Source organism: Daucus carota, chromosome 3 (genome assembly GCF_001625215.2).
Source record: "Daucus carota subsp. sativus chromosome 3, DH1 v3.0, whole genome shotgun sequence".
Taxonomy (NCBI): domain Eukaryota; kingdom Viridiplantae; phylum Streptophyta; class Magnoliopsida; order Apiales; family Apiaceae; genus Daucus; species Daucus carota.
In genome coordinates, this window is record NC_030383.2 from 374748 (window position 1) to 390475 (window position 15728).

Here is a 15728-nt window from a genome sequence, read left to right on the forward strand (position 1 = left end):
TAACGAGAATGTTGTTAATTTTTGTTCCTTCATTCCTTTCCTAGCAATTGAAACTTAAAAGTTAAAACTCATTTCTACCAACTTCTTCCTCATTTTCCTTGCAATCCTCGTCGATCGTCATTATACAATCTTTCATCGTGATAATTTTGAAGTACCTGATATTTGTTCACTGTATTCCTATTCTCCCTGATATTCTTTCTTTCTCCATAAATTTTTGTTAATAAAATTTACACCCCACTCCATGTTCTTCAAGGGAAGACAACTTTAGAATTCTAGAACTTTCTTGAATCTTGATGATTCTCATCTCGCTGATCCTGGAATTCTAGAAACAAGTATAATTTCTTGGAATATTGATAGCATGTTTGAATTGTTCACCTACAATCCATTGATTTACGATTCTTCAGTTCATTTAGGTTACTTGTTTTGTTTCGATTTCTTCTTCCCCGATACCTGATAACATATTCTTCTCATTTTTACTTTATATCTTATCTTGTCAAACTTGATTTAATTTTTTTTAAAAGCACAAAGAATTGGCGCCTGCATAAACCAACACAACAAAACCTCCCCGAACTTGATTACGTGGCATCCCTCTGTTCGTTCCAATACCTTGCCCAGTAAGAAACGCGATTACTCTGTAACCGCAACCTCTCTCTCTCTCTCTCTCGTATACGTATAGGTGTGTGTTTGCATTTATATGATCGTTTATATATCCATTACTTGTTTCTTCTGTCTGTATATAGCATCAAGTCAAGTATACATCCTTTGCACAAATTGTAAGTCGTGAATATTCTCGAATCAATTTCAATTCAATATTTTACCGGTATGTTTTTTAGATTTTTTTATATGTTTATTCATACGCTTGGACAGATTGTTTCCAATGGGCAAAGATTTGAAGCTAACTTGTGCTACTTGTTTTGCTACAAGGTACTGAAATCATCTTCAGTTTTTCTAATTTTCTGACAAACGAGTTAAATAATTAGCTGTTGCATATACTTCTCCAAGATAGTAAGATTATGATCATATCGAACATGTTTGTGTTTATGCTTGTGAGAGTAGAAGCATATATCTGCTTATATTCGTAAGCTATGTTTTGAAATACGAGTTGAAATAAATTATTTGAGCCATTTACTTTTCAGAAATGATGATTATATTGAACATGTTTGTATTGATGCTTGTGAGTTATGAGAGAATAAATGGATATCTTCATGAGCTGCAATATCGGTTCTTCAACATCTTGAATCTTGATGTGTGTCTCCCTCTGCTGTATTGTTTGATGAAGTTGTGCTTGATCGATGTTTTGTTTAAGTAGAAGTACTACTAGAAAGTTGGACTTGCTTTTGATATCAGGGACTTTTTCCGACATTTATCAGTTTTAGCTAGCAAGATACATCCTGTTTAACTTTGCTTATCTTTTGTGTTGAATTTGAAATGTCGTTACCATTTTGTAGGTGCTGCCAATTGGCATTTCCACTTAACTTCCTGACTCTTAAGAAGCATATTCGATGGACGAAATGTAAAGAAGATGTTGTTAGTTAGATTTTTTTTCCCACTCTGTTTAAAACACGTTCATTCATTTTTATACGGAATCTTTGATGGGTATATTTATCATTTTCTTTTTAGCTAATGCATTGACATAAGTTACTTAGTAAACTACGATAACCTTATTACTTTCACACGGGTTATAGAACTTTAGGCTCACTTGTAATGGCAAAGTTGCTGCAGTGAAACAATGGTGATTGATGGTTCCAGAACAGATGACTTCTTCAAGGACTACATCATACCTGATTACATACTTTTACCAGGATCTGACATAACAGAAGTGACTTATGTTCCTTCTTGTCCTGTGATAGTATTTATAAACTCCAGAAGTGGTGGTCAGCTGGGAGCAGAACTACTAGTTACATATCGTTCACTTTTAAATGAAAACCAGGTTTCACCTGTAGTCATATTTTTTAATATGTAATCATTCCTGAATACTTCACTGTTTGATTATAGATTCCCTTATGCATATGTTTTTTAGGTGATTGATTTGGGAGATAAGGCCCCTGACCTGGTGCTACACCAACTATATCTCAATTTGGAGAAGCACAAACAAAATTCTGATCCTATTTCCTCAGAAATCCAGATGAAATTGAGATTAATAGTTAGTCAACTTTATATGTTATTTTGGTCTGAGCTGTTTGCATTGCTCCCTTTAACCTGAACCTTGTTTACTATAAGGTTGCAGGTGGGGATGGCACAGTTGGTTGGCTTCTTGGAGTGCTTTCTGATCTAAAACTAGCTCATCCTCCACCAGTCGCTACAATGCCACTGGGGACTGGCAATAATATCTCATTTTCATTTGGCTGGGTAGGACACTCTTTCAGAGTATTCCATTTACTACTTGGCATAATTATGAGAAATACTATTGATGAAGATACTTTTCAGATTGACCTATATGGTATTTGTTACAACAAACTAAGATTTGGTAACCATAAAACACGGGATATATAGTCTTTTGTGCAAGTGGACTTATTTTATGTTTAAAATAAAATTAGAAGGTGCAGATTCAATTTACTAAAACTTTCAGGCCCTTCATATAATAACCCCCAATATCTTATTCAAACAATTCGTGCGATAATCCTGGAGGCCTTCTGTGCTTAATAAGAAGGTGGAAAGCAGCTGGTATCTTTGTAAGAACTGTCCCCAAAGCTGCTTCTACTAGATAGTTCGCTTTGACAATAACTTGCACACGTTTTTAATAATCTGAAGTCATCATGTATTCTCCCTTGCTCACCATGATCCAGTCAGATCTAATTTTTTTAATTTTCTCTCCAAATGAACCACACAATGCAGTGGGAAAACCTTTTTATTAGTGCTCGGGCGTTTTATCCCCTTGTTCTCTGTCATCACATAGCTGGAAGACTGTGACCTAAAAACTCCATAACTGGCCTTTTAGGACTCACTGGCTCTTTGCAATAACAGCACTACACCGCTATTAGATTTTCTCGTTTTCAAATTACATATGGTAAGAGTAGCACCTTTGAGGTTAAGAATGCACAATTTAATCATATCCTTGAGTGGGCCCAAATCTTTTTAGCAGTGCCGCTGGATACATTAATGTGATATACTAACCCTCTGCCAAAAATGTTTAGTTTGTAGATCATAATTGTGACCGGTCAGTGTTGTACAACTTGTATCAATATAGGGAAGCCTTATGAATTTATGTAGAACATTGTGAGTAATGATAGTACTTAAGTTTTACCATCTGAAACTTCATTTGTAGACGTAGGACTACTTTTGCTTAACTTTTTTCTTTGTAGAAATCCTACAAAAATAATATCCTCTACAGTCTTTTATTCCAAGTCAAATATACGCATGATATGTCAGTCGCTTAGCACATATTTCTATTAGTTCAGAATAACAATGCTGTGTGTAGTGTAACATAACTTTTTAGTTATTCTTACAGGGAAAGAAGAATCCTGGTACAGACCCTTACTCTGTGAAGGCATATTTAGTCGAGGTGAACAATGCAAGAGAGATGAAAATTGACAGGTAAATGTGTTGACTTTCAGAATTTACACATCAATTTTGGACAGTCCTAGCATCTATAGACCTATGGTACGACCTGCTAGGACTGTTTTAAATTGATGCGTACAATTGACATTGGTGTTGAGTGTTCATACCTATGCAAGTATGCAAGTGTAAAGTATTCGACATGGGTACTTGACATAAATTAAAGAGTATGGTTAACCGTCAGCGTAACTGTTAAATGCTATTCATTATCATAAAGAGTATGACTACGTTACCAATTGTCACTAGTTCCTGTTCTTTATAGTAAATGTTTCTTTATTTTCATTTCAGTTGGCATGGTCTCATGCGAATGAAGGTTCCCGAGCAAGAACCTTGTGATCCAACTGCACCGCTTGAGCTACCACATTCTTTACACGCATTTCATCGTGGGTCCCAATCAGACAATTTGAGCACTGTAATTGTCACTTCTCTTTTATTTTCTTGTTAGTTACCATGACATATTGCTCTTTCCGTGAAGATTAATGATGCAGGACAACCGATTATAAAACAAAGAAACAATACAGGAACTAGGTAGAAGACTTTGGAAGCCTGATTAATAAGTTTATTGGTTATCTTTTAATTTAGAATAATAATCTTTAGGTATTTATCATCTTGTGGAATTGGATTAGAGAAATAGTTTGTTTATTCTATATGGAATGACATATTGTGATATAGGAAGACATATTAATTTAGAACTACTATCTCTCCCTGTTTTTCCCGTCATTTCATAGGCAGAAGCAGAGACACTAATCCTAGTCACATTCTACTATTTTATTGTCAGTCCTAATGGGTGACCATCTTCCACCAACCAAAAACAACAATATACATAAATGTCCCCATATAACAGTAAGGCGTTCCTATCTATCTAAAAGGTTAGAAAAGCAGAGATCTTGTTTTTAAATCAAAAGATAACAGATAAGACTAATTAGTTGCGCACTCAAGTCTTCTCTATTGTTTCCATAACAGATAAATTATTTTTAATTAGCTGTCCCACATCCATTAATATATAAATAAGTTTCGCTAATAACTTTAAAGGCCAGAAGCGTGTACATATTTGAAAAAACCAGAATTAAAGTAACATAAAGTAATTTTACTTTCTCTGATGAAATCGATAAATAAAAAAGTTCGTAGCACCAAAATGTGTGTGCAGAAATTGTCAATAATTCTGCAGCTGCATATAGAAAAGCAGAGATCATAATTTCAAATTAAACGATAACATATAAGACTAATTAGTTGCGCATTTAAGTCTTCTATATTGTTCCCATACTGTTTCTTTTGACATTTTTAATTAGCTGTCCTGCATCAGTTAATATATATAACAAAAATCGGTAATAACTCTAAAGGCCAGACCATGTACATATTTAAATAAACCAGAACCAAAAGTAACAAATAGTATCTATATGCAGCTCCAGATTTATTGGCAGTCTGACCTTGCACACACATTTTCGTGCTAAGAATTCTTTTAATTATCAATTTCATCAGAAGAAAGTAGAATTACTTTTAATTGTAAGTTGTGGTTTCTCTCTAGACGCTGTAATCTGGTCATAAAGCTTTCCTTTCTCTTTTCTCCATAGATTCCAGGTGTGTGCTTTGGCTTCATAGAGTTGCAGTTACATTATTTTTTCCTCCCATTCTCAGGATGGTTTCCGCACATTTGGTGGGGGATTTTGGAACTATTTCAGCATAGGTAAGTGATCTTGACAAAATATAACTAAGTTTTTTTGAGTAGGACTTTCATGATTTAACCCATATTAAACACTGAATTATATTCCCTCCCACTCATTTCTATACAATTTTTTTGCATTGCTTGACACATATTTTAAGGCTTCTATAAACTATAGTTCTATAACTTATTTTTGAAATTTTTGGTTTTCGAATAAAAATTTAAACATTATATTTTTATTCAGAAGAAAAAGAATTTTTTGAGCCCTCTGTCCCAAACGTATACAATCCTTTGGGACAGAGGGAGTATCTAATAGCTAGGTTGTTTGTCTTATTAAATCATTAAGTACCCTAGCTAAGATATAACATGTCATAGAATGTCTCTTCATGTATATAAATGGCCTTCCCTCGCACGAACCCGAGAACCAGTGAACTGGAATCCATCATACCATGTTAGATTGAAGAGTTGATGGATATGTGTGTTTTGCATATGGCGTTGCTCTTGATTTAGTAGACCATTCTATTTTAAAGGTTATGCCTTGTGTTGTCTATTCGTATATATACATAGAATAATAAAAGTGCCATCAAGCTATGATTTACTAAATTTATGGAATATTGTCCCCAACCCCAATCAATCAAGCAAGCGAAGATAATATTCCGTATATAGCATAACATGGACTGTTTTGTAGTTGAAAATTTAATTTTGCCTATTGTAATATGTAATATATATTATTATGCATCTCGTACCTAGTAAACAACTACCAAAAGTAATAAGAAACTAATCCAGTATAGATGTTGTAATGCATCTAATACAAAATTTTGGATTCCTAGTGTTAGCAACTACTATATATAACTTATTTAACAAATCGTAAAGACTAGTACAATAACTTGTGAGACATTTCGTAGATGGAAAAAAATTGATCTTTCAAAAGATATTTGAAACTTTTTGTGGAAAGTATTCTAGGGTCAATCTAAACCTTGATCTCAATTAGAACTTGTAAAACCAATATTAATCTCGGAGTTTGTTTAATCAACGACTCATATGTATTCATTCTGATGCAGAACATAATATATTTTTTGTAAATTATATAATATGATGTACTCCTACCGAAAACAATTTTTGTTCCCCCTCGTTTACATAAATTTTCAAAGAATAGATTATTTTATTATGAAAATTTAATTATAACTATTGTAAAACATATGAAAAAATGATCATGCAAAAAGAATGTTTAGTGTAATGTTTTTTTGGTAGAAATGGAACATGATCCATGCCTTTTAATAAAATACAAATATAAAAATAAATATTATATAATTTCATGTGCATAATACGAGTGAAAGCTAGTATACAACAAGTTTAAGTGTAACGCCCCAAGTGGGGTCTCCAGAACCATAAGTGGCCCCGACCCCAGTGCAGTCGTGTTGTTGCATTGGGTCCTTGGGATCCGAGCAAAAAAGTTTAGGAACTACTGTGTATATACCACAAATGACAATCCACATGTGGCTTATAATGTTTGTTCTCTTATTACATATATTTTAACCTTTAATTTTATTTCGAGGATACATTTATGTATGAATAATATGTGTCGTTTAATTGAATAGATTTTTAAATAATTAATTAACATATTTGGGTTGATAAATTTTTATTGGGTATGTTAAATAGATATTCTTATTGGACATGTTAAATAATTTTCTAATAGTTAAACCCATCATTTTTTTTAAATAAATAGATTCGAGAGATGTGTATTAATGAGGATGTTTAAACATGTTTCATTTATAATCAAATAAACTCATTAAAACATCTTATAAATTAAAGAGGCCCATAAATAAGTCCGAAGATTGACTGAGGCCAAAAATTTTAATGTTTCGGTTATAAGCCGCTCGATGCACAAGTGACTTGTAATATTTGTTGTTTACTGTATATGTTTTAATATTTAATTTTAAAGATACATATATGTTAGGGAATGAAATAAACTTTTAAATAATTAACAAATATATTTGGGTATATATATTATTATTGGGTATGTTAAATAAGTATTTTCAGTGGACACGTCAAAGAAGTTTGTACGTAATAGTTAAGTGCATCAAAAGTCTTGTAAATAAATAGGCCCGATAGATATTATTTAATAAAGGATGCTTAGACATGTTTTAATTATATTTAAAAAGGCCCGTTAAAATATGTTATAATTTTAAAAGCCCATAAATAGGTCCAAATACTGACCAACAAATTTTTTTAATGATTTAGCTTTAATTGTATAAATAAATAGATAGGTATATGTCTTATTGTTTATGTTGATATTTTTTTGAAATTCTAACACAATTGCTATATTTTAATTAGTGCAAGTTTGATGCGCTAGCACCCTAATCAACGCGCTACTAGAAGAAATAAATATAGACATATGTCCCATCGTATAAATCTCTGTATAGTGAGTGTAGGCATTAGACATGGAAGAAACATAATATGGAGACCCTCTTTTGTGGTTACTCTCTACCGGTGTTGGTCTCCGCGCATTAGAATGCACAATATTAACATATTGAGGTGTTGGAAGGGGTTAATCAGATCGTGGGTGGGCAATGAGACGACAACAATTAAGTTTAAACAAATGAGAGGTAGGGTTTAGACCCAAGACTCCACGTCCTCACCTAAAATTTCTGATACCATATACAACTTATTGTGAAAAGCAGGATTTACTTATACTGAACTTGAATGTCTAAAATACTTATCACAATAATTACATTGTTTTTATGTAATAAGCTAAAATACTAAAATACCTCAAATAAAAAAATAAATATGTTAACACTGACGACTTGTCAGTATGGCATCCTCCGTCCTGGTACCATACCAAAGCTGTGAAGCTGGGGTGCCATAAAACAACTGAATGCATTTCAAAGTTCAAACTTATCGCATCATCAAAAACAAGGGCATACTCTTTTCAAGTTTGTATTGTTTGTCTTGATGCATCTTTCCTTTTTCTATTCCCCTAGGAATGGACGCTCAAGTGTCATATGCATTTCACAGCGAGAGGAAATTACATCCAGAAAAATTTAAAAACCAGCTGGTGAATCAGGTGGTGTCTTATCTGGTGTATTTATAGATATAGCAATATTATATTTCGGATTACTATTGCCGTTTTCATTTCCTTCATTGATAGTGAACATGTTTAGAATTTGTCATTCTGTATAATTGCACAACAGACGTAATTTAGGCTGGATACCAGACTTGGAGAGGCTTTATAGCAAGAATTGTAATTTTCACTGAGTTTGTTTATATTACTGCATTCTTTAGGGACGGAATAACCATTTTGTTAAGAATTGCACAAGTCGTTGTCCATGAAGAGAGAATTAGATGTACTCATTCAACCAGCAAAGATAAAACTATGTGTTTTGAAGTTGTTTCATATGCAAGGTCCTTATATAGCCACAAAATTAGGACTAAAATAATCTTTATTTAAAGAATTGATAATAAAACTTGTAGAGAACTTATTCTACAAGAATGCCTAACCTAAAAGACTTGTTATGTCTCACCACTTCCCTTCAAGCTGAGCATTTATATTATTTGGGTTTCAAATTGACAAACTATCCCTCTTAAATTCTATATCACCAATGCCATTAGTCATATTTAATCTTTACTTTCATTTAATTTAGTTTTTTAAGATTTTAAATTTTGTGGCACCCATGTTATGAATAACCTCTGGACTCCAAAGTGGTTAAAGGTGTACATGAAGTGATGGTTACTCCTAAAAAAAAACATAGATATAGTACTGTAATAGCCTAACAATTATATAAATTCAACATAATATAATCACAGCATGCTGTTGTATGACCAAACCTGCATTTCTCTAAAAGCTATTATTAATAAAGGGGTTTGTCTAGTGTGTGCCCATGGGCACATGCTAAGCACTAAATTTTATATATTTGGGGCATTTTGATTGGTGTGATAGTTGTATATGCAGAGGGGGTGGGGGGGGGGGGGGGGGTCCATCATTATTAAGAAATGGGAGCCAATCAAAATGATTCGAACTCATAAATTTTAGTGCTTAGCATGTTCCCATGGGCACACCATAGAAAAACCGTTAATAAAGAGGCTTAATGGATGTAGAATAGGTGCACAGCACTTTCTTGACATATTTTCCCCAGGGTAATTTAGATCATCATTATGAAGTAATGATGGTAATACCAGTACTAAGTTCAGAGGTGTGTTTGTATGGGGGGGAGCATGCCCTCAGTTGCACACATGCAATGTAATCACTGTTTACTCTTGAAGAATGATAAGATTACATAATTATGAATATATGTATTCTTCAATACTTGATGGTTTCTTTCTAGATTAGTCACTGAAAAATGTTAGTCTGAGTCTGCTTTGTGGACATGTATGTTATGCCCGTTATTACAAAAATTCTTGGTGTATTCCTTGTCTTATATATACATCGGTTAAATCCCCTTTCAATATGGATGCATCTAGGATAAATACATCAATTTTTATTAATTATCACCTTTCATGTCGTTGTTAGTAAATTGATGTATTTATCCTGAATATTTTTCTTACTTAATCTAAACCTGTTGCATCTCTTACATATCAGAGTACGTATGCAAAGCATGCGTTAACACAGGGATGGTATTGTGCTTCTCTCTTTCATCCATCTTCAAGGTAACTTTTGTAAGTTTGATATTATTTCTTCAAGCTGTATTCCACCAGCTGTATGAAGACCATGAATTAGTTGTAGTTGGTTATTTAATTATTGTTCCTTTTCTTCAGGATATATTTTATCAATTGATTAAATCTTGAGCTAATTTCAATGAAAAGTTCACATATGTAGACGGTATCATTATTATGATCTATAGTACCAAACTAATGACCTGAAGCTTATTCAACTAGATTGGGTTATAGTTGTAAAGTTATTAAATTGTCTGCTCAGAATTTGTATGACTGACAATTCGTTTGTCGCAGAAATATCGCACAGCTAGCAAAGGTTAGGGTCATGAGAAAATCAGGTCAGTGGGAAGACCTCCCCATACCTAGCAGGTGATCTTTGATAATTTTAACCTTCACTACACGTTTCACTCCATGAACTAGACTCTAGAATGTGGACCTTACATATGATGTGAAGCTGTTGCAAGTCCTGTATATACCTGGCTTTAGTATCCCCCACTTGAAGTTTAATTTCCAGATAATACAAATATAGAATATTCTCCGGGAATTTATAAATTGTTGTCTATGAACTGATCGATGATAAGGCTGCAGTATATTTAAATAGTTGCGCCTGTATAACGATTATGCAGTCTTTTTGTTTTAGGGTGCCTGGCATTCAGTCTATACATCCGAAAATAGTAAGGGCTTGCACACCTATATTTACCTTAGTATCCTTGTACACTAGCACATCCTAGGAAGGTTTTGTGTATAATATCACCTAAATAGACATGTTTTTAAGCTTTGTGTAAGTTTGTTTTATTAAGGAGAAGTGAATATGTTGTCAGAATTATTAGTTTAGGTAGGAAACTAGTCTGGAAAGTCATCAATTGTAGTCTATTCTTTTCAACCAGATATAAATGATCTTATATAAATTTAAAGTGAAACTCATCAATCAACATATAAAGAACCCTAGGTTTCATAAAAGTTCGAACATAGTTTGAATATTCAAGTAGTTCTGTGCCCTTATAAAGATAGAGGCGTGATCATATGAATATAAAGTGCAAAGTTTTGATGAATATAAAAGTGCCTCCATTGCAAAGTGTGCATATATGTTATCTTAAGATATCATGATAGTCGACTTTCAGTACATGTTGTAGGCCTAGTGGCATTAGGGTTTCTTTAAAAAAATTATTCTTATTAGCACAACTTTTCAGGGCCCCATCTGTACTTGACGGCATTACTTGCCAAGGCTTGCATTTAAAACTGTCTCCATGTAGATTTTGGTGAACATATAATTAGAATAATATTAAAATACTAAAGACACTGTCTTATATGCAGCATGAGGTCTATTGTTTGTCTTAATCTGCCCAGCTTTTCCGGTGGATTCAATCCTTGGGGAACACCTTCTGGAAGAAAACTTTATTCGGTTAGTTGCATCTTCTGTTTACTCGAAGTGAAAATAGAAGTGGATTGTCTGGTTTGCTTGATGCTTATCCTTGCTATTTATTCAAATTTCTCTAATAAATTTTAACAGACAGATTTGACTCCTCCTTATGTTGATGATGGGCTTATTGAAGTTGTTGGTTTCCGAAATGCATGGCATGGGCTTGTTTTGCTTGCACCGAAAGGGCATGGCACTCGTCTTGCACAGGTAGAGACAACTTGGATTCGTAAGAGATCGTGTTTCAACTTTGTTAGAGTGTAATATGGTATAGTGTAGTTCAGCAGTAAGTTCTAATATGTACAACTGTAAGCGCGTAAAAAGTGGTATATACAGGGTTTGTTGGTACACAATGTTGATACCTGAAAATTTATGTATATTTCACATAAGCTATAAGAGAGTTCATTTTATTTCGGAAGATAGCTGAAGATTAGGAAATGGATGAAATAGAAGCTCTTTATATGAAGTTGCTTAACCGAAATAAATATTATTAATTAAGGAGTTTTATAATGTTCGCTGTTGTCCAACTTTTCCAAATTTTCATCTTATTTTTTACAATTGCATGACCCCATACATGAACAGGAAATAGGTTAACGTCTAGTTCTATATATAGGTTCTTTATAAGTTTATATTGCTCTTCTATTATATAGAATGTAAAAACTATAGTTTTAGAGGTACAAGGGTAGGTGGAAAGATGGAACAGTAGTGCAATTTAATATATTCGTCGCAAGACGGATTGCACGGAACTGAAGCTCTTATTTCAGTAGGTATCGCGGAGTTCATTCTATCACTTATTCATACCTTTTTAGTTATGAATATTGTTTAATCTTATATTTAGGTGAATAGGATACGCTTTGAATTCTACAAGGGTGCAGCTGAACATACATACATGAGGATGGATGGAGAACCGTGGAAACAACCCCTCCCTGTCAATGATGACACTGTAGTTGTTGAAATCTCTCACTTTGGTCAAGTCACTTTACTTGCGACTCCACATTGCAGATCAAGAAGCATGCGTGCACCTCCCTTATCTTACACATCTGAAGCTGACCATAATATTTACAACGAAGGTTGAGAAATGAGAACCATGATTAAGAAAGGAAGAGTTCAGACACCGCTAACACTTGTAAAATACCAGATGATCATAGCAATCAGACGCTCTTTTGTTTGTATACCTTGTTGAATACTACTCTAAAGGTCCATGTGTATATCTTTGTGAATTTTTCTCCCTCCAGTATACATCAATATCAAACTCTAGTTTATGCACCTAGTCTATTTACCAAAACCAGTTTTTTTATTTTTTAGAGATATCTTTTGCTTTTTTTAGTTGTTACATGACAGCCAGAGTTTATATCTCGTCATGAGAGAAAGCTAATAGAACTTACAGATATTGTATGTACCTATATATGCACATTGCTGTGGGAGATCTAAATAAAGTTTTGACGCTATTGTTCTAGTTCTAGTTCAGCATTGCAACTTACAATGCCAAGTAATGAGAAGTACCGAATATCTTTAAGAAATTTCATGCATTAGACTGTTCTGTCTCCACCTGCCAGTAATGCTAGTCTGCAACTGATCATTACAGTGAGACATCATTCTGTATGGTACATATGTAGTTGGAATGCTAAGTTTCAGGACATGCTTATTGCAATCATACGTACTTTCTCATGCCCACACTGATTTTCTGGTCTGGAAATCTAGATTGTCACTAGAAGCACTTAAGTTATTCTTCTTATTCTTCCTCTTCTTTTACTTGTAGATCCTTGGGCAACTTGATGTCTTGTGAACCAAATATATGATGAGAGTCATTCTGAAGGAAGACTGCGATGCCACATTTGCTGCTGTCAAAACCATCCCAAAGAGCGAACTTGAGAGTTTCTGAGATGGGTGTGTCGGCAGAAATGTTTTTAACGGAGCTGAGCTTTGCGAGTTTCCTGACTACATAATCGGTCGTCAAAACTCGTCCAATGTTTGGTCCATTTTCAACATCGGTCACCAGACCGTTTTCATAAAGGGCAACATTAATGTCAACACCATGACTATCGACATCCGAGTTTAGATGACCCGTAAGTGTTACTTGCAGGCTGTTCTCCGTCGGTCTTTGAAATGTGGCCTGTTGATATCCATAACCATGTTAGATTCACATGAAAATGCCAAGCCAAAAACTTTAGAATGAACAAAGACTTGTCTATAACTGCAACAAATTACCTGGAATTCCAGACCAGGATATCTAGGTGCACTTGTTATGCGCGATAACAGTTTATCCTCAACACTTGCCATGCACTGAGCTTTCCCTTGAAAAACGGCTTGGGGCGTATACAAGTCATCGATTTGCAGAGCCTCCGCATAGGCCTTTTGACGTGCCGTCCATAAACTAGACCCGAAGGGATCTTTCCAACCCATATGATTCCAATAATCCACATGGTAAGCCAACAAAATCACCGGCATTTCCAATTTAAAGTCACCCCTGCCCAGTCTGGAGAAGAGCATCTCTGCTTCTGGTGAGTTGGCATCTCCCAGAGATGAGAAGAGCTCCACCACCACGGGGCCTTCGTATCGGGCAACCTTGACCTCCGTGCTGAAATTTTCAGAGGTGGGGTGCTTGCTAAAGCAGGACCCCATTGTGTTGCCGGTGACAACAGTAAGATTAAACCAGGTGAATTCGTTTTATCTTCTTAAAAATTCCGTTTTTTTCTTCTGCTAATGCATGATATGGACAAGGGAAAAACAAGGCGGAAGTTGGAGCTTGAATGAGAGAAAGATGGTAAAGGATGTGCTAAAAATACACTGAGGTTAATAATAGACAATGTAACTGCATCTTATCAACTAAATAAAATTTGATAAATCGATGACATTCATTATATATTAAGTTGTCAATAGCTTGTTTGCAAAATACCTAACAAAAACTCTCTAATCTATTATAGTAAATCGACCTAGTAATCTAATCTATAGTTTCCATTTGATCGTGAGTCGATATTGCTGCAGCATCTGCATCCCTGAGAACATGTCCACCGTCTCTATCAGCCTCGTTTGTAGACTTAAACTGCGCTATGGCATCTTGTTGATCACGTGATTCTGCATTGATCTTACTTGTGCTTGCAACGCTGTCCATTTGATCGTGAGTCGATACTGCTGCAGCAGCTGCAGCCCTGGGAACATGTCCATAATCTCTATCTGCCTCGTTCCTAGACTTAAACTGCGCTATGTCATGTTGTTGATCGCGTGATTCTGCATTGATCTTACTTGTCCTTGCAATGCCATCAACTTGATGATCCTGTTTATTATCTCTCAAGACTTCCACCAGCGCCAGATTCAAATCCCCGTGAACTCGAAAAGACCACAGCTGCATTTCCAGCCCGGCTTGAAGATTATTTCTAGTTCTAATCGCACTCCAAGGACCGCTCAACGCATATGAAGATGATTTACCTGAGTAGTTCCATTTTCTAATCACAATTCGTGTCAAGTCAAGATTTGGCTCAATGAATGGAAGCTCCATTGGCACACGTGATATCTCTTCCTCTGTAAGAAATTCCTTAGCATCTTCTCTAACTTGATTAATCGGAATCGAAAATCGATTCTGACCCTGGGCAACATCAGCAGCAAACATATGCTTCTGAATGATCAGTTTAACATCATCACCCCCCATCTCTCTTATTCGATTTTTAAACTTCAGAGGCAATGAGGCTACTTGAACAGATTTATTTTTCGCCATAATATTCTTACATAATCTCCTCTTCTCTGGACAATCACTATCCTCCTCCTCCTCCTCCTCCTCGTCATAGTAACATCTTAATTTCCTCTTTCCTTTACGATCAACAAACACTTTCCTGTCATCACGATCCTTTCCATTATATCTGCAGGAACGAGACGACCACACTTTCTTGTCGTTCAAGTAATCAAGCTCAGCCACGGTCCTCTTTCCATTATATCTGCAGGAACGAGACGACCACACTTTCTTGTCGTTCAAGTAATCAAGCTCAGCCACGGTCCTCTTTCCATTATATCTGCAGGAACGAGACGACCACACTTTCTTGTCGTTCAAGTAATCATGCTCAGCCACGGTCCTCTTTCGATCATATCTGCAGGAATAAGACGAAGACGACGGCTCATCTCCTCTAGCCGTCGTGCATGATCTCTTGGACACTTGTTCTCCGGAACTAACCATTCCTGGAGGCTTAAACTTAATGAAAGAAGCACTGCAAATATTCTCATCAGGAACCGAACAACGAAGAGAACTAGTCATGTTGTTCTGCTTCATAGCTTGTTGAAATTCCGTTTGCTTGAATAGGTGTAGAGCCATTTGACAAACTTCAACCAATTTCTCGAATTCCGTCTTCTTCTTCTCCGAATCTTTTGTCATGTTCGAATGATCCTCGCTCATCTTTCTCCACAGTTTTACTATACTTGATAAACAAATTAGAACAAATATGTGATGCCAACTCACTC

General features: G+C 35.0%; 3 protein-coding genes across 9 annotated transcripts; 1 reads left to right on the forward strand and 2 right to left on the reverse strand.

Moving 5' to 3' along the window:
- Positions 1–6: 6 nt before the first annotated feature.
- On the forward strand, positions 7–12592 carry LOC108214327 (diacylglycerol kinase 1). 7 transcript variants are annotated; one of them, XM_064090371.1, is made up of 16 exons: positions 7–614; positions 741–773; positions 868–924; positions 1449–1513; positions 1714–1930; positions 2021–2143; positions 2221–2349; positions 3449–3534; positions 3844–3967; positions 5191–5239; positions 8197–8279; positions 9792–9859; positions 10160–10234; positions 11180–11267; positions 11376–11492; positions 12121–12592. In XM_064090371.1, exons 4-16 carry the CDS (start codon positions 1503–1505, stop codon positions 12355–12357), a joined length of 1407 nt encoding a protein of 468 aa, XP_063946441.1. In that variant the 5' UTR covers positions 7–614; positions 741–773; positions 868–924; positions 1449–1502; the 3' UTR covers positions 12358–12592. The 7 variants fall into 7 exon arrangements, with proteins under 7 accessions (XP_063946441.1, XP_017241759.1, XP_063946444.1 ...); XM_017386270.2 differs by having other exon boundaries at positions 7–773; positions 1449–1527; positions 1723–1930; XM_064090374.1 differs by having other exon boundaries at positions 7–773; positions 1449–1524; positions 1723–1930.
- A 139-nt stretch (positions 12593–12731) lies between these two features.
- On the reverse strand, positions 12732–14000 carry LOC108213962 (uncharacterized). The gene is made up of 2 exons (XM_017385742.2): positions 13491–14000; positions 12732–13395 (listed from the first exon to the last, which is right to left on the reverse strand). The coding sequence occupies exons 1-2, from the start codon at positions 13902–13904 to the stop codon at positions 13015–13017; spliced, it is 795 nt and encodes a 264-aa protein (XP_017241231.1). The 5' UTR covers positions 13905–14000; the 3' UTR covers positions 12732–13014.
- Positions 14001–14223: 223 nt separating this feature from the next.
- On the reverse strand, positions 14224–15668 carry LOC135151737 (uncharacterized). Its single transcript, XM_064090903.1, has one exon. It carries the CDS (start codon positions 15661–15663, stop codon positions 14224–14226), a length of 1440 nt encoding a protein of 479 aa, XP_063946973.1. The 5' UTR covers positions 15664–15668.
- Positions 15669–15728: the final 60 nt, after the last annotated feature.